This window comes from Peromyscus leucopus, chromosome 15 (genome assembly GCF_004664715.2).
Source record: "Peromyscus leucopus breed LL Stock chromosome 15, UCI_PerLeu_2.1, whole genome shotgun sequence".
Taxonomy (NCBI): Eukaryota; Metazoa; Chordata; class Mammalia; order Rodentia; family Cricetidae; genus Peromyscus; species Peromyscus leucopus.
The window spans coordinates 9214027-9233028 of NC_051076.1; the positions used below are offsets into that span (position 1 = coordinate 9214027).

Consider the following 19002-nt stretch of genomic DNA (forward strand, 5'->3'; position numbering starts at 1 on the left):
ATTTTTAAATGAATTGCATAAACATAATACCTTAAACAAGAGTAGAAATATACATATAGTATAACAAAATTAACTTTAATTTGTATCAATAATATAAAAGCCAGAGCAGTGTAAAACATATCAAACAAATTGTTGTTCTTTAAAAGTAGATTCAAAAATCTACTCTTTTATCTTATCATATCTATATCACCTTTTCTTCTTTTGAAAGAGATTGCATTTATAATAAACCCACTTTAAATAAAAATAAACATTCATAAACAATATTTTAGGAATTTGGGCATTGCTTCCTGTACTATTTCCTGCTGACTGGGGGCACTGGAAATCTTATGGGGATCCTGAGAAAATAAGAATTATAGTTAAATTTTGGATGTAGTAGTCTGTGAAACTGTATCAATCTTTCAGAGTGTCTTGGCTGATCAAACCATATTAGCCTGGAATCCACAGGTTCTCATCTTCTGTAGAAACAAAAGCAGAACCTCTTTTCCAAAGCAACATATCTTTAGACACAAATTTTGAAGTCAAGATACCTTTAAAGTATACATATTGGTGAAGCTCAGCAGCCTTTACAGCCAAATGTCTCTCTCTAGTTAAAAATCCCAAAGACATCATAACCCAGACTCTCTGTGTAATTTCCATTTTTACGTGTCTTATTTTATTTTTTATATATTATTTTGTGTTTTAAGATTTTATTTTATTTTTATGAGTATCTATATCCTTTCTCTTCTCTCTTTCAAGCCTACATACTTTTTACATACATTGTAAACTGTTTAAAGTTTATTCTGTCTGAATCTGTCTTATTGTGTATCTATAATCCTTTTCTGGCCAGGAGAGATTTAAACTGTTAAACTGCGTGGCCAGGATGAAAGCAGAAGTCATGGCCACTGACTCCACCCCACTCAGCTTCCCAACATGGGGGAGGTACGTTTACCAACAAGTCTGGGAGCCATGCTCACCACTAGCTCTGGGAAGCAGTAGGTCTATGCCTCCATCAAGCAGCACGTATCCCAGAAATCTTTTTTTTTTTTTTTGTCTGTACTAGCAAAAGCTAAATCCATCATGCAGCATGCTGTACGGCTTGGAGACGCCTCTGTATACTGTGGCAGGAATCTGCGATACTGTAGGTCAAGCCCATTGGCCCGGAAACCTGCCATGCTGGCATTTCTGTATCAGGGCTCACATGAGAGACACAGCTAGGAAGCTGCTCTTGGCTCTGTTTTAGAACCCCTTTTAAAGCTTTCTCAGGTTTAAGTGGAAATTCTTGCCCCAAGTTGGAATCTCAGATGTTGATGGAACTTTTTCTGTGTCCTGCCCAGTCCCATAGCGACTCAGTCACAAGTAAACTCACAGAGGCTTATATTAATTACAAATTTGTATGGCCTATGGCTCAGGCTCATTATTAGCTAGCTCTTAATAACTTAACCCATTCCTAGTAATCTATGTTTTGCCACGTGGCTTCATGGCATTACGGCATTCCCTGTTCTCTCACATCTTGCTTCTCCTAGCAGCGGCTCACAGCACCTGCTCTGACTCCACCCTTCTTCTCAGTATTCAGTTTGAATGTACTGCCTACCTTATTATGCCTTGCCATTGGCCAGACAGCTTTATTTATCAACCAATGAGAGCAACACATATTCACAACACACAGAAAGACACCCCACAGCACCTGTTACTGCCTGCCTGAAGGTTAGTCCTGTCTGTTCATTTTGGTTAACTGTGTCGAGTGAGGTTCTGCTGTTCCTGGAATACAAGGAGACTGAAGGAGACTGCAGGACTGTCACCCTCATCTCTAACTTTCAGCCTTGAAGAAAGGGGATGAGAGAAGTCAAGACAGACTCTCCTTGGGTGAGTGACATACCCGTACAGAGTGAAGCAGGTGTCTGACCCAAAGTGACAAGAGATAGCCACAGAGTGAAAGCAGAGATGCCAGGCTTCCAATCTTCCATCCTTTCAGTTACCTGGTGGGCACAAGTGAGGAATTGGTGCTTATGAGCAGAGGTGGATTCCAGGTGGCTAATCTGTTGTGGTGACTAGCAATGGCACTCCTTGAAACAGTATTTACTGTGCATTGTAATGGTGATATTGAACCCTTCTGTGTTTCTCTTGGGTTTATAATAAGTGATTCTCAGAGTAAGGGAATAGCACACATTTTGGTCTTGTCTTTACTTTTGTTTTTGAGACAAGATCTTCCCAAATAACTCAAGCGTATAGTTCCCAACCCTCCTGCTTCCACCTCGGAGTACTGGAATCACAGAGGTGCCGTGCTTTGCTATTTTTTTTTTCTGATCTAATATCTTCCTCCATGCAATTAGAATAAAAGAGTCCAAACTCCTAAATTTTGGTTCAGAATGATTTAGATCATTTAAAATGGGGTTAGCGTTGGAGCAGTTTATGTGGGTAGAGTTGTCCATTGCTGCTGTCTTTGTCCTCCCTGCTGGGAAGAAGGGCACACTGACCACACTGGGAGTTGGGAAAGAGACATGAGACTTCCAGGATCTGCCCTTCAGTCAAGCAGGCCTGGCCGAGCAAGAGTCTGTGAATTCCAGCTGCTGAGTCTAAGCGCTTTGTTTCTTAACAAATCATTCACAGAGGGTGGGAAAGTGATCTGAGGGTGTTTCCAATGGCCAGACAGCCAGGTACCTTGCCATGGAGGTGAACTTGTTTGCAAAAGTTGGCCATTTGAGGGATTTCCATTAATTATCTCAAATACACAGAACTAGTAATGGATGTGAAGTTTATCAGTTTATCATGCTAGGCGTTTGAAATTTCTGAGGTCCTAGGTCTATTAAGGACTCAGGGTTTCAGTCTCTGTGGTGATCAGGGAATTAAGTTTTCAGCTCATTTCTAAACTAAAGACTACCTTTGTGCCTATCCTAGTGGTAGGAGATGTTTTCTGAACACTCAGCCTTCCATCACAGTTATTATAACCTTGGGTCCATAGATACCTAATATTTTTGAATTTGACCTATAGCAATTTATTTTTTATATAGTCATGAATCTTTCATGGTTCTGCCCTGGTAGTGATACTTAAAAAAATTACTCCATTGCCTCATCATAGTCTTGTATGGTTGTATTATTAATACTTGATGATTTAATCCATCTGATAGTTTTATGCATCATGTGAATTAAGGGCATTGTTTACTACTTTGTGTGTGTTTGTATGTGCCATGTATGCATACCCCTGAGCACATGAAGATGGCAGAGGAGGAGGTGAGGTGGTCCCTTCCTGCCATTCTCTACTTTACCCCCGGAGACGGTCTCTCTTAACGAATCTGCACTTGGCAGGCAGGCAGCTAGCTCTAGCCTTAGTTCCTCCTGTTTCCACTCCCCACAGCCCTGGGATTGGGCATGAGTGTAGCCACGCCCAGCTTTTTACATGAGTGCTATGGATTTTTAACTTCTGTCTTCATGCTGGTACAGCAAGCACAGTCATCTCCACAGACCCAGCACAATTGCTTTCTTAGTAGCTACTCACTGCATCCCTACTTAGTGAGCACCAATTATTGTTAAATGCATTTACTAACTACTGAGTCCATGTACATGCTGGAGTAATTTTCAGCTTTTTTTTTTTTCTGGTTTCATTCATTAATTTCCCATATGGTCTTAATTATCCAAGCTATAGATAACCTTTTTAATTTGAGAGTAAATTTTATATCCCTTTAGTCTTCTTTAAAATATTTATTGATACTTACTTTTTATTCCAACAAACCATAAAATGCTGTCATTAACTTATAAAATGCTTTAAAACCAAATAATTTTTATTAGAAAGTAAGTTTATTAATTACTCAAGGAGTTTATTTTTTACATGGTCTTTCTTTATATATATTCCTTTCTTTTTAAATAATATTTTTATTATTTGAACGTTTCCTACAATATATTTTGATCATATTCATACCCTCCTTAAACTCCTCCAAGATAGCCCCACCTTCCAACCCACCCAAGGTCATATACATTCTTGCATGCATGTTCTCTCCCCGCAACACACATGCTATCACTCTTTTCCTTTAAACCCACCCAGTCTAATTTGTGTTGGCTAAAACTCCTGGCTGTGAGGCCTGATTTGTATTGTGGTTGATGCACCAGGGGTCACAGCACTAAGGAAAATGGACCGAGCCTCTCCCAGCAGCAATCTAATGCCGATGGCTCCTAAGCTAGGGGTAGGGCTTCATGCCCACTTCGCCCCCTCCATGCTGGGATTTTGTCTGTCTTGAACTTGTGCAGGTCCTACATGTGCTGTCACAATCCCTGGGAGTTCATATGTGCATTTGCCCTGTTGTCCAGAAGAGCACTGTTTCCTTGAAGTCATCTACCACATCTAGCTTGCAATTTTTCTGCCTCTTTCCTGTTGGTCCCAGATGTGGTAGAGATGTACCATTTAGGGCTGAGAACTCTAAAGTCTATTATTCTTTATGAGTTGACCATTTGTGGGTCTCTGGGTTAATTGTCGTCTACTATAAGAAGAAGCTTCTCTGATGAGAATTGAGTGATGCACTGGTCTATGTTATAGCATTATCTCAAGCTCTGTCCATTTAACCGAATAATAGCAGTAGATTCTTTACCATACCACATGACCTATTGAGCTATAGGTTCTTGGCCTCATTGACACTTTTGGGTATGAGTTCCATCTCCTGGGGCTGGACTTAAATCCAACCAAAAAAAAAAAAAAAAAAAGGTTGGTTTCTCTCGTGAAATGTATGGCACTATTGCCCCAGTGGACTTGTCTAGCTAGGCAGGTCATTATTAGAGTTTGAGAGGGTCATTCTGGGGTAAGGTTGATGATTAATTCTCTCCTCCAGGAGCGTACATAGCATCTTCTAGTACAATGAAAGCTAGCTGGTAGGGATGGAGCTTCCCAGTGAGTACCAGTTTTATATCTCCATGCCCTATGACTCAAGTATGTGATGTCTTCAGCAATGGGGTTTTACCAATTTTGGGGGATAATCAATAGCATTGGCAATAGCTTGTTGGGTTTGAGGGTCTATGGGACCCCATTGGCTAACAATTCAAGAAGAGAACTAATTCCTGATACTGGATTTTTGTTTGGCAGTGTGTGGTATCTAGTTGAGTTATTGCATCCCCCTCCCCTATTACAGAGTAACTCCATTTAAGCTCCTTTATATATGTATAATATAAATATATTCACATATAACCTTCTACGGTAGTAGGTTTCAACATGGTGGCAGAGTCAAGACTGCAGGATCTTGAAGCAGCTGGTTACGTCACACGCACAGTCAGAAAGCCAGGGGATGAGTGGACACATGCTGTCACTCATGTCCCTTTTTCCATTTTATATGACCTAGGATCCTCTGCCCAGGGAATGGTTCCACCCACAATTAAGATGCCACTTCTCACATCAATTAACATAAAATAATCATCCACAGGCTCGCCCAGAGGCCTGTGCCCCAGGTGAGCCTAGAGTCAGGTTGACAGCTGACACTGGCCAGCAGAGGTCTTTACTCTCTAAGAGCTGAGATTGGGCATGTATGGGTCACCCTGTCAGCTGGTTTTCAATTATGTCTCAGTTGAGCCAAGGGTCCTCTAGTGAGGGTTTAAAGCTGTAATTGTTCTCTCCCTCTTTCTCAGCTCATTCCCTTCTCCTTCTATTCCTCCATCGATCCATCTCCTTCTCTCTGTGATAATCGAGTCTGTGCTCTTATTAAATAGGAAGTCAGATGATAGAAGATGGACTGATGCTGCAAATAGTTATATGATTACAGCCCTGCAGTACTGGAAGAGGGGTCATTTATTTTTAGTACAAATAACTTCTAATGAGAAAAATGGCCCAAGCCTCAGCGAGAGTGGCATACATGGGCCTCATACTAGACGATCCAGGTAAGGTGGACTTCCCTTTCCAGGAAGGCCCTGCTCCTAAATGCAGCATGGAGAAGAGAGAACAGTTCTGATAGACCCCAAGGTGACTGACAGCTAGCTTGGGTTCCATCCCACTCTCTGCATGAGATGATCCACAAGTCCCTTGAATGTCATTATGTCTTCTTCAGTGCTGGGATGGCGTCCTGGCTTCACTTCCGGTGCTGTGATAAAATATCCTTACAAAAGCAGTTTGGGGGAGGAAAGTTTATCTTATCTCACAGGTTCAGGTTTACAGTCCATCGTTGGGGGGACTTGAAACTGTCATAACACATCAGCGGAAAGTAGAGCAGAGAGACGTGAATGCCTGCATGCCTATTGCCTGTCTCACCCTCTCGACACTTACCTAGTTCCGGATGTAAGCCCAGGGAGTGGTGCTTCCCACAGTGGGTTGGGTCTTCCCACCCCATTTAACCACGTGAAGACAAATCCCCACAGAGATACCCACATGCCAGTCCGATCTTAAAAAGAAAATAAAAGTCCCCCATTACGAGTCTCTTCTCAGATGATTCCAGATCGTATTAAGTTGACAGATGTAAATAGTACCTGCCAGAGAAAAGGGAAAAAGACATAAGTTACAGTGTTTTCCAATTTCTCTGATGAAAATATTCCCACTAGAGATGATTTCAAGCTGTTAAGGTGAATTCACCTGACTTGGGAAATTCCTAAAAATTTAATAGTCTCATCTCAAGCCTGTTCAGTGTACCACAGAACTCATACTCCCCACCTTCCAAGGTCCGGTGCCACCACCTTCGAGAGAGCTTGACTCATGGGTAGTTCTCTTGTTCTTTGACCATTTTGAGGCTGGATTGGCTGTCTTCTTTATCAGTCTTGTTAACCAAGTCTAAGCCATACCAAAATCCTTCATTTCCTCAAGGGGACACTTTGAGTATGAACTTTTCATTTTAGGTGAAAAGGTAGGAGATAATTGAGGAGAATGACCAAGACATGCCAATCAAATGCAGTATGTGCTCTTGAGTTGACACTAACATGGGGCGGGAGTGGGGTGGGGTTGTGGTAAAGAATGTTAGTAGAACAATTGATGAAATCTCAGTGTAGACTGTAAAATTTAGTGATAATCCTGTGTCTATGTTAATTTACCCAAGCTTGAAAATTGTGCTGCAGTTCTTTAAGAGAGTAGTTTTTTATGAAAGGAAAGACAAAAGAATACAGTGGTAAATGGGCTGGGGATGTAGCTCAGGTGGTACCATCCATGCTTGGCATCCTGAAGGCCTGGGTTTGATCCCAGGTGCTGTGTGTGAACAGTACTCACAGATGAGGCAGGAAGATCAGATCAACACCCTCCTGGGCAATCTAGTTTGAAGCCAGCTCGAGATACAGGAGCGCTCATTTCAAACAACCACCCAAACAAACAAAATCCAAGCTCTGAGTGCCCCCTTCTCTGTCTTAATTGTTGATATTCTATGAAGTTTCATCCTTGGTTTCTCTTCTTTGGAGTTTATACATTTTTTTCAGGTTATTTAATCTAGTTCATAATCTATACCAGTTCAGGGTTCTGTCTCTGTCTCCTGAGTTTCAGGTTTATGAATGTAACATGCACTGCTCCCTTTGGTTATTACACTAGAAGGTCCAAAGTTCCGTGGTCTTTGTTGTCTCCTTTGTGTCACTCTAACAAATGACCTTTCACGTGGTACTTTACTTATTTCTTACATCTTGAGGAAGTGTGTAATAACAACATGCCCTTTTAACAGCCGAGGAAATAATCTGTGCAGGGTCGTCCCCTGTTTGACGGATGGCCGTCCTGTATTGATACTTTACTGAGTTCTTTAATCTTATGATGTTCAGAGCTGTGTTCTCAATCTTCGTAACATCTACCAGTTTGTAGCTGCCCCTCTGCTTCTCAGTTCCCAGCACCTGCTGTCGAGTTAGCTGTACAGAACTCTTGGGAAAGCTTGTACTCACAGCTTTCTTCTGACACAAAGACCGGAGAGACTTCTGTAGATGTTCCCATTAGTGGTCCCACAGAATGTTAATAGATTAAAAAAAAAAAAACCCTAACAAACTAAAAAAACAAAACCTAGCCACTATCATCTTAAAACAAGTAGAGAGCCGCAAAAACAGGAGAGCAAATCTCAATATGTCATCTATTATTTATATTTTTCCATAAGAGAAACTTTGAACAAAACTCTAGGTTAGTTTACTATCTGTCTATCATAGATGTGTTCCCTGTGCTTCCGGGACTGTGGGTGATTCACCCCACACAGTTATCAGTGGTTAACTCCAGTGGTTATGAAGTCAGTGAAGTGCAGCTGCCTGGGTCGTGGCCAGTACATATCTTTGAACCTTAAAATTTTTCAGAACTTCAGTTATTTTGCATTTATCTATTTTTTGGAATGTAATTGAGTAAAAAGACATAAACTGAGACACAGCTTTATTCTTTAGATAATTTAAACACATTGGGATATTCTCAGTGTATCTTTCCAAGTACATTATAAACAGTAATGAAAGTTTCATCAGTCAATAGCTTTATCAATGCCCAGGAGACAGAAAATATTGAAAATATTGACTTGGTTGGGTACATTAGCATCTCATTTTTCATCATCTGATCAAAGTGTCATCAAAACATTAGCTGTATGTTGTATTTTTGGAATAATTGCTTTAATTGCTTTTAATTTTTGAGTTATAAAGGGAATCTTCTCCAGTTGAAATAAACAATCCATGTCTTGCAATAAATAGTGATTTCTCGCTAAGCTTGAGATGGGTGTTTTAAACTATGACTCATTTGTGAACAACTGAATTTTTCCATTTTTGTTTTTCAGGATTTGGAAACATCTCCCCACGAACTGAAGGTGGAAAAATATTCTGTATCATCTATGCCTTGCTGGGAATTCCTCTCTTTGGTTTTCTGTTGGCTGGGGTTGGCGATCAGCTCGGGACTATATTTGGAAAAGGAATTGCCAAAGTGGAAGACACGTTTATTGTGGGTACCACAAACTTCTTACTACATCTGTTTACTGGTTTGGTTTGTTCGTTTTGTTCTGTTTTTTAGTGCATTACCTCTTCTAGCACCTTAGATGGGTTAGAAATTCAGTTGTCATTTACATAACAAGTCCTATGCCTCTCAGCATGCCACTCATTCTATTTTTAATTTATTTACATACTTAACTGAGAGAAACTAAAAAATTATGTACAAGAAAGCAGAATTATATCCTTCCTGGGTTCCACTTGAAGTTGTATGGTGTCCTAATTATAGTGTGTGTGTGTGTGTGTGTGTGTGTGTGTGTGTGTATAAGGCAAAGGGTAACCTTGGGTGTCACTTCAAGTATCATTCAATTTGTTTTTTATACAAGGTTTTTAAATGACCCAGATTCTCACTGGCTGATTGGCCATGGAGTGTCTCAGGAACTGTCTGCCTCTGCCTCTCTGGCACCGGAATTACAAGCGTGTGCCGTCACACCTGGCTTTGTTTTGTGGGTTCTGTAGGTGGAACAGATGTCCTCATGTTTGTAAGGCAAGCACTTTACATAACTGTGCCATCTTCCCAGGTCCCACCTATGTCCTTTAAAGTAGTTAATTTTCCTTCAGACCCCTGTTTTATTTCTTTTATGTGTATGAGTGTTTTGCCTGCATCCTTGTCTGTGTACCATGTACATGCTTGGTGTCCATAGAGGTCAGGAGAGGGTATCAGATCTCCTGTAACTAGAGTTACAGATGGTCGTGAGCTACTGTGTGGATGCTGGGAACTAAACACAGGTTCCCTGCAAGAGCAACAAGTGCTCTTAACTGCTGAGACTCCTCTCCAGCTTCAAATCTTTGTTTTCTTATTTGAGCCACATTAACAATGCCTTTCCATTGTTCTAAGCAGTAAATGTTAAAACTGAACTCTGGAAGCAAATAGCTGGCAGTACTTTTATTTTCAAAAATTGCTTTGGTGTTTGTCTTGATTGCTGTTGGCATTGATATGTTATGTGGTCCTTTTGGGCAGGGTGTAATAATAAATAGTAAACACAAGCTACCTTGATGGTAGAACTCAGTCAAACAAAACTTATCTACAAAGTGCAGCAGTTCAGAAGAACCCAAGATAGTAAACATGAGGGGTTTGGGATCGTGTTATATTTTGAAGGTGTGTGGATAAAATTAGGATGCTATCATTGAAGCCCAGGGAGGGGGGAGATGGTGGTGGTGGTGGTGGTTGTTTATAATCCTAGCTCTCAACTCTTGGGAGGCAGAGGCAAGGTTCAAGGCCAGCTGGTCTACAGATTGGCTGACTTCCAGGGTCGGCAGGGCTCTACAAAGAAAAACCAAACAAACAAACAAAAAAAAGCAGAACATGTTATTATTGAATTTTAAGTGAAAAATAAGAATCTATGATTGAAAGTTTGTATCCTTGAAGAAAATCATGGAAGGATACAATGGTTGCATTTGCACATGGTGTTAAGAATTTTCTCTCACTGGTACTGCAAAGCATTGCATTTATCATTCAATTATTTTTTTGTCATTTCATATAAGCTTTAGTGAAACACATATTCATGGTTCCACCAGTGAAATAAAACTATTAACTCACCATTTCAATTTTAGCATTAGAGAATTTTCCTACTTAAGACTGAAGCTAGCTCTTGAGAATTTTTACTACTGCAGTGGATGAGACATGGTTTTTTCAAAGTAGGACTTGCCTTTTCCTTCTCCATGTTAGACTCTCTAGCTATTCACACTCATCAGGAAGGCAGAGACATTGCATGAACTTGGTAATAATGAGTCGTTCATTCCCTCATTCAGCAAACCTTTGACTGCCACTCCATCCTGCACAGTGTTGGCCACACCAGGTATCTACAGGTCATTTGCAAACCTTCACACCTTCATGGTGATACCCTTCTCATTGTCATGGTGTTTGATGTCAAGCACATTGGAACAACTTTCAAGATATGAATTTACTCAAGTCTCTCCCATAAGATTAAGATGATAGATGAGAGAGCTCCCTGTGGTCATTTCCAATCTGTGATTTTATGCATGTTGATCTCTAGAAAGATCTCAGCCTATTATTATTAAATGGTTTTCCTTTTAAAAAATAAACTGCACTTATTTATTTGTATATGTATAATACTATGTAGCTCATGTAGAGGTCAGAGGACAATTTGCAGGAGTTGGCTCTCCTTCCACCATGGGGATCCTGGGCTTGAACTCAAGTCTTCTGGGCTTGGTGGCAAGCACCTTTATCTTCGGAGCCATCTCATAACCCCATTGTTTGCATGGGGCATGGACTATAATCTACAGCTGTTGCAGTGCATAAGACAGTCAGTCAGTAAATAAAAATGCATGATAGCTGTGCCAGCCTGGCTTACTGTAACACACACCTACAATCCCAGCACCCTGGAGGCTGAATTGGGAGCTCTAGGCAAGTCTGGATTACAACATAGGGACACTTTGCTTTAAAAAGAGAACAAGAAAAATAGAGTGCTGGAGACAGACACATTCCATACTTTATGTTGTAGGGATTTCTTACTGAAGACGCAGGTGAAGAACTAGACTGAACAGGTGCTGTGGTGACAGGTGTGTCAGGGCTATGACTATGAAGTCACACCCTTGCTTACAGCTCCAATGGCGCTGTAGTCCCACAGGCAGCTGACTCCCCTGGAGCTGAAAGGCAGACTTCTTAGCATCATGTCCTAGTCAACTGAGTATCCTTGTCCATGTTTCCCAGTTCCCAGCTGTGACTATGTACTGCTTGCCCAGGCTTCTCAGTTGTCACATGTTCCTCAGCTGTTCCTGGTGCACAGTCAGCCTTGTGTCCACAGCATAGACAGATTTCATGAAGTGGCTTAGGTGAGTGACTCTTGATGCTCTCCCAGCAAATGAGCAAATGTACTATAATTCTGAGAAAAAAAATTTCACCCTTGGCAAAGCTATATATGTGTGAAATAACATTATTTATTGATACTGGTTGTTTTGAATTATTTATATTGTACTCAATTCTAAAGAGCAAAGGCAGTTGAGTAGGAAGGACAGAAGGGCAGGAAGCAAGGTACTCACGTGATAGCACTGTGTCGCTTGCTCTTGTGGGCGTGGCCGTAACCTCTGTCTCCCCACCCCCACTCTGTCTCTGCAGAAATGGAATGTTAGTCAGACCAAGATTCGCATCATTTCCACCATCATCTTCATCCTGTTCGGCTGTGTCCTCTTTGTGGCTCTTCCCGCCGTCATATTCAAGCACATAGAAGGCTGGAGCGCTCTGGACGCCATCTATTTTGTGGTTATCACCTTGACAACCATTGGATTTGGTGACTATGTGGCAGGTAAGGTTTTTCCTGTGTTGAGGCTGCTCTCCAAGCCCAAGTCTATTAGTTAAGGCTCTCGTGGGTTTAAATTGGAACACAAGGCTATGTGAGACTGCCCTGCCATGCCAAGGGCTCACAGCTAGGTGGCTTTAAACAGAGGGAGCTCCTGGACCCCTCTGGGACTCTGGGTACAATTCCTTGTCCCTGGCTAGTGACTGGGGCCTCCTGTGACCTGCCAGTACGTGGCAGCCCTCTTGCCTGCGTTTCTAGGTGCAAACTCTCCCCTTCCTCTAAGGACTCAGTCACTGAGTTAAGGACCATCCTTCTCCCCTTTGAGCTCATTTTTGTTAAGGATACCTGCAAGGACCAAGTTTCCAATACAATCACATTCTGTGGTATGTGGGGGTTGGGGCCTCAACATGTCTTGGGGAGGACGTGATCCAAAAGGGGCAGCCCAATGAATAGTGATTCCTTTACTCTGGAGGCAACAGAAGGATTAAGCTGAACTCGCTTATGTTTTATTTTGTGAAATAAGTATAAACGATTGATTGTATAGAATTTTGCATTTCTAGGTTAATTCTGAAAACCAAATATCTACCTCTTATTTATGTGGTATAAGAAAGTTCAGCTCCTCTTTGTCCTTTTTACTTTCTTTTGCCTTAGTTTGTAAAACTTTGTCAACTTCAGATGGTGATTTTATTCTTGGCCACTGAAGATCCTCTTTTGCCTATGACACTGGAAGGTTTAATTCTCAGTACAGGGCAGTAGCTCCGACCCCAGCTGAAGTGGGTCTCATGGTATCTACATCATTCACATGACCTGATTTGTCCTTTTTTATATGTAGTGACTGCTCTTTGTTCTCTTCTTGTTCCTGTCTTACTCGTTCAAACCTCACTCTCCTTGGTGGTGTTATTCCAGCTCAAGTCTTTGTATGTGTTCGTGTGTATGTGGACACATCTGTGTGTGTACGTGTGCAAGCCATTGTGTCTTTCTTGATTGCTCTCCACTGTATTGTTTGAGACAGAATCGTCCACTGAACCAGGAGTTCCTGGAGTCAGCAGGAGCAGCAAGGGCCGAGACCTCCTGTGTCTGCTTTGCCAGCTCGGGGATTGCAGGAGCATCAGTCATGCTTAGATATTGTTATTATTATTACATGGATGCCGAGGATCTCACTCATATCCCTATGCTCTTCACTGATTGAATGATCTTTCAGCACCAGTATTAATAGTGGTAGTAAAAATAAATGCATGGATGACCCTCTGGGGATCATTTTAATGAGATTTCCCCAAATTCGAACCACTAATGAATTTATAACTCCAGTTTGATGTGATGGAAAATACATTAGGCATACTATATTACCATAAAATAGCAACATGTTATTAAATTCTCGGAATAAGCTCATCAGAATGATTTAGAGTTCTTTAAAAAATCTTACATGTTTTTTTTTATCGTGTGTGTGTGTGTGTGTGTGTGTGTGTGTGTGTGTGTGTGTGTGTGCGCGGAGCACGCAAACACATTGTATGGAGGTCAGAGGACAACTTGTGGGAGTTGGCTCCCCATGGCCCTGGTAATTGAATGCAGGTTGCCTGGCTTGTGCCCTTCATGGTCCGAGACTCCTTAAAAATGAAATAATTATAAAATTTATGAAAGTGAAGAAAAATATGAGTGGAATCTTAAAATAATAGTTTCTATGACCACCACCGAGATTGACTTGGAGTGGGTAAAACCTCAAATATTTTACTTTATGGTTTTGGAAAACAAGTTTTGTTTTTTTTTAAGTACTTTAAATTCACCTGAAGAGGCCAAGGTTCTAAAATTGAAGAGATCCTGTGCATCTGTCTGTGGCTGTGGTCCCCTGCACAAGGAAGGGTATTCAGTGGGAACATCCCATGGGTCCCAGTGGGGTCCCTGAGTCCAGAGTCATGGTCCCATGTCATAGAAGGATAGGGTGACAGGAATGATCCTTCTGGAGCTAGAGAGATGGCTCAGCAGCTGAGTCCTTACTGTGCTTACAGAGGGCCTGGGTTGTGTCCCCAGCACCCACACAGTAGCTCACAACTGCCTAGAACTCTGGCTTCAGAGGACCCGATGCCCTCTTCTGGCCTCTGTGGACACGTGTACAGGAGTGCACATGAACTCACACAGACATAAATAAAATAGATATCGTAAAAGGAATGATGCTTTGTACAATCGATAATGGGGAAAAACAGCTTTTCTCGCCACTAGTATTTTGTTATATTGAGCTCCTCATCAAAAGCATTACTTTCATCCCATTTTTATTTTGTAAAGGGCTTTTTTTTTAAAGATAGAAGTCTACCTTGCTAATTACTAGAACACAAGTTTGCTTTGATTAAAATGATTAATGATGGCTAGAGAGACGACTGAGTGCTTGAACATCTGCACGGTGGTAACTCCAGTTCCACAGGGACCATCGTCCTCTTCTGGCTCCTTCGGCCATTGCACTCATGTGATACACAGACATGCAGACACACACTCATGCACACACTCATACACACACTCATGCACTCGGAGTTTAAAAAAAGACAAAAAGAGGGAGAAGAGAAGAACAGTGTACTTCGAGGACTCCTCTGCCTCCTTGGTCTGTGTTGGTGTTTGTGAGACTACAGAGCTGTGTTCTAGAGCTGCAGACATGTGTGCCTGGTCCTCACACTCAGGAATCATTTTTGGACAGATGTGGAAAAGACAAGGCAGGAAACATGTGACCTTTTTAAAAATCTTCAGAAAACAGAAACTATTTGTCTTTCGAGCTTCTTGTGAAGGGATCGCCATGTGTAACTCAACAGAGTCAACACAGTCAACCTTTGCTCTTGGGGACCTTATGACTCCAGTGAGCTGCTGAGCTAAGGCAGGGCTCCTCTGGGGAGAGGCCAGCCGTCTGCTTTGTAGAACTTTCCCTCTTGCTGTCCAATGTCCTGACCCATAATGCAAGAGGCAGCACTCCACCTTCCAGATACTCCTGAAAATCTTAATTTTTTTATTTCTGTTTCTGTGTGTGTCAGGGCATGATGCAGTGGCTGGCTGGTTACCTTGGTAATTGACATTGGATCTTTCCCACTGATCTGCTGATTCATTCTGTCCCCTCTCTTCTCACCCTGCTCAGTGTCCTGAGGCTGAGGAGGATTGGGGAGGAGCTAGGTGTTGGCCTTGTGTTATGCTAATAACACAACTCCAGAGCTTAGAGGAATGTGGGCTGTAGTTCTTGCCCAAAAATGAAAAGGGAGAATGAGATGACTTAGCCAGTGTCATGTACCTGGTTTTGAAAGTACAGTCAGAGTTAAAATGAACTGTAAAATCATCTCTGGGAGTTAATGTTGATGTGCTTATTCCTGCCATTGGATTTTTCATTTCTTTAAATACCTAGAATGACATGTTCTTAAGTCGCGCTCACCTTATAGACTGAGGACTATACCTACCTTTCTTTCTAAAAATTTAGTCTTGATCATATGGGAATGTGTAAAAAAAAAAAATGGCTACCTATTTGAGCTTGCTTCCACAACTGATCTGCTTGGTCCATGAATGTGCAAGAGAAGATGACACAGAACCATTAGATGATGGTTCTAGAAGACTGGAGAAAAGCCTCGTGACACCATTTAACACAAAATACATTTTCAAAACTGATGGCTTTTTAAATAGATAGCATCAGTCAGAGGGAAGACATGTAACCCCCAAGTGTGCTTCTCAATGAAATCCTTTAAGACACTTCTTCTCCCAAGTCAGCTTAGGTTGGTTCAGAAGAGGTGTGGATGAGGAAGAGCCTGGTGTGATCCTCAACTTCTCTATGTTAAGAAAACCCTAACATTTTAGTCGTCAAATTTAAGCATTGTAAGTAACCATCATGGCCAACACCACAAAGACACCCATTTCCCAGCTGGCTCATTAGGTAGGAGTGCTTACTGCTCATCCTGAGAGGGGGTGTTAGGGTCTAAACACCCACATGGCAGCTCATACACATGTAACTCCAGCTCTAGAGAATTCAGTGCCCTCTTCCTTCTTGGAGATTGTACTCTGGTGCACAAACTCATTCAGACACACATACAATATATACTTGATTAAAATATAAAGATATCTTTTCCGTGATATATATGTACTATGTATCTAATATATACATACATACATACATACATACACACATACACACTCATATACAAAATGTTTGTTGTTTGTATATCAGGATGTGATATATATCAGATTATCAGAATAATATGTTAAGGCTTCTGAATGTGTTCTATGGAATTTTCATCACTGAAAGTATGCTGTGTTAAATGCTGGGAGCTTATTCATCCCCAGGGAGGCAGAGCACCTCTCTGGCTGGTGCCTTTCCCCTGGCATGTAACCTATACCACTTCCTAAAAGTAACTTCCAAGTTCTCTTGTCATCTGTTGTATTTTTGACTTAGGGAAAGACATATTTCTGTGTCTTCTAATAACATTTCCTGGAATTGTATGTTATAAGTCATCATTGGAAGTGAAGCTTTTCATAGCCAAATGTTTTCCTTCCTGTATCACCCTGAAGGTGACTCATGGAGTGAGTGCTCACTTAATTCATGGGGATTTCATAGTAAAACATCTCAGTTTTCAAAAGCCATGGCGATGTTTTTTGCTGTTGGGAACAAAATCCTCTAGGATACAGTGCCTGATACAACCTAAGATTTGTGCAGTTGTCTCTGAGGCCAGTTACCAAAATTGCTGCCATTAAGCTGCTTGCTGAGGAAGATGTTGCTGGAGATCCAATAGATATGGAAGAATGTACTTGATGAGGACAGAGGACTGCTTGGATCACAAGGGCTGCTCAGAAAGAAACAAAAACAAACCACGTTAATCAAAAAGAGGACATTTATATGACTGCTAGAGAGATGTTATAGATGTGTGTGTGTGTGTGTGTGTGTGTGTGTGAGAGAGAGAGAGAGAGAGAGAGAGAAGAGGAGAGAGAGAGAGGGAGAGGAGAGAGAGAGAGAGAGAGAGAGAGAGAGAGAGAGAGAGAGAGAGAGGGAGGGAGGTATGAGGATGGTCACAAGTGTGCCACTATGTAAGTGTGCCAGTCCAAGGACAACTTTTGAGAATCAGTTCTCTCTGTCCATGGTATCGAGGTAGGGTCACTCTTCTGCCTGTGCATACCTGAGGTCAGTCGGCCCATTTGCTTCCCAGAGAGCTGCTTGCCTGCATCCTCCATCTCTCTGGATTGCATATGCAACTAGCTTGTCTCGTAGATCCTCCAAATCTGAACTCGGGCCGTCAGGCTCCTCAGCAAGAGCCACCTCCCTGGCTCTCTGCATTGTGATCCTCACTCTTTCCTTAATGCATAATCATTTACTCTGGTGTTTACGAACTACTGTGCTCAGCACTCAGTAATAACAACGATGGCTGTGGTTCCTGCTCCTCTGGATGGAATGTATGAAATTAAAGAGCAACTGCTAAACAGGTATCTGTGTTCTGTGGAACAGGAGAAATCTGCTCACCCCGTTTCAGTCAGTGTAGATGTAACCAACTGTCTTATTAAATAAGAAACACAGAACCAATGTAAAGAAGAAAACCAAGAGATCAAAGCTAAGAGCCTTACCCGCCTGCTGCAGCTAGCCTCTTGAGCCAAGAGACCTCTCCGAAAAGAGAGCTACTTCCTGTCTGTTTGTCTTTATGTAGACTTTCTGTTCTGCCTTCTCATTGGTTGTAAACCCAACCACATGACTGCCTTGTCACTGCCTGTATGTACAGCCCTCCAGGTCTTCTATGGTATTGAGATTAAAGGCGTGTATCTCCAATGCTGGCTGTATCCTTGACCACACAGAGATCTACCTAGCTCTGCCTACCAAGTGCTGGGATTAAAGGTGTGCGCCACCACCGCCCAGCTTTTGCTATGGCTCTAATAGCTCTGACCCCTGGGCAACTTTATTTATTAACATACAAATAAAATCACATTTCAGTACAATTAAAATATCACCATAAGTAAGTGATGAGAGAATTGATAGCTCTGCTGATGACTAATTAGCAGAGTTGAACTGAGGGTCTGGGGACGAGCGAAGGGATGAGCTTGCAGGGGTCCTCAGGCATCTAGAAGCATTGTAGAGACACAGGGCGAGACAGCAAAGGAGGGCGCATCGGTGAGTGACGGTTATGATGGTGCTGGTGCTTAATGGAGACTCCAAACTGCTCTCCATGGAGACCTAGAGATCATTTCCAGGGAAGATGATCATTTAACTCCTGCACACTGCAGAGTTTCACTAACGTAAAGATGAATAAGTGAAAGGACTCATGGATCTCCCTTCTCTGCACTCAGGAGGTTCCTGTTCTTACAGCAGCTTTTATATGAAGAAGAGAAATGGGCTGGCTTCTAAATCTCTAAAATCCAAAAATATAACTTCAAATGCTAGGCCTTCATTTTAAAATAATTTTAAGTTTTTAATTTTACTTCATGTGTATGGATGTTTTGTATGTATGTATATCTCGATACTACATATGTGCCCGATATCCTCAGAAACCAGAAAAGGGCATTGGATCCCCTGGAACTGGAGCCATAGACCATTGTGTGATGTTATATGGGTGCTGGAAATTGAACCCTTGTCCTCAGGAAGAGCATTGAGTATTCTTAACTGCTGAGCCTTCTCTCTGCCCTATAATAACCTTTTTGTTTTGTTTTTGTTTTTGAGACAGGATTTCTCTGTATAGACCAGGCTGTCCTGAAATTCACAGAGATCCTCCTGCTTCTGCTTCCCAACCCCCATGCTGGGATTAAAGGTATATGCCAACACCACCCATCTAATTATCTTTTTTAGCTTTACATTTTCCTGTCTCAGTGACATCAATTTGTTTTAATAGATCAGTTATTATTGAAGATTGAAATCATCAGATTGACTATACCCCTGTAAGAATGTTTCTGTTCCTTATGCAAT

At 41.7% G+C, this 19002-nt stretch overlaps 1 protein-coding gene across 5 annotated transcripts in view; it reads left to right on the forward strand.

Moving 5' to 3' along the window:
• Window positions 1-19002, forward strand: part of Kcnk2 (potassium two pore domain channel subfamily K member 2) — a 195873-nt gene that overhangs the window by 132350 nt on the left and 44521 nt on the right. For all 5 annotated transcript variants that reach the window (XM_028876758.2, XM_028876762.2, XM_028876759.2 and 2 more), the window contains 2 exons: window positions 8646-8806; window positions 11930-12116. In XM_028876758.2, coding sequence (XP_028732591.1) covers window positions 8646-8806; window positions 11930-12116 — 348 coding nt within the window. The remainder of the gene's footprint in view (window positions 1-8645; window positions 8807-11929; window positions 12117-19002) is intronic.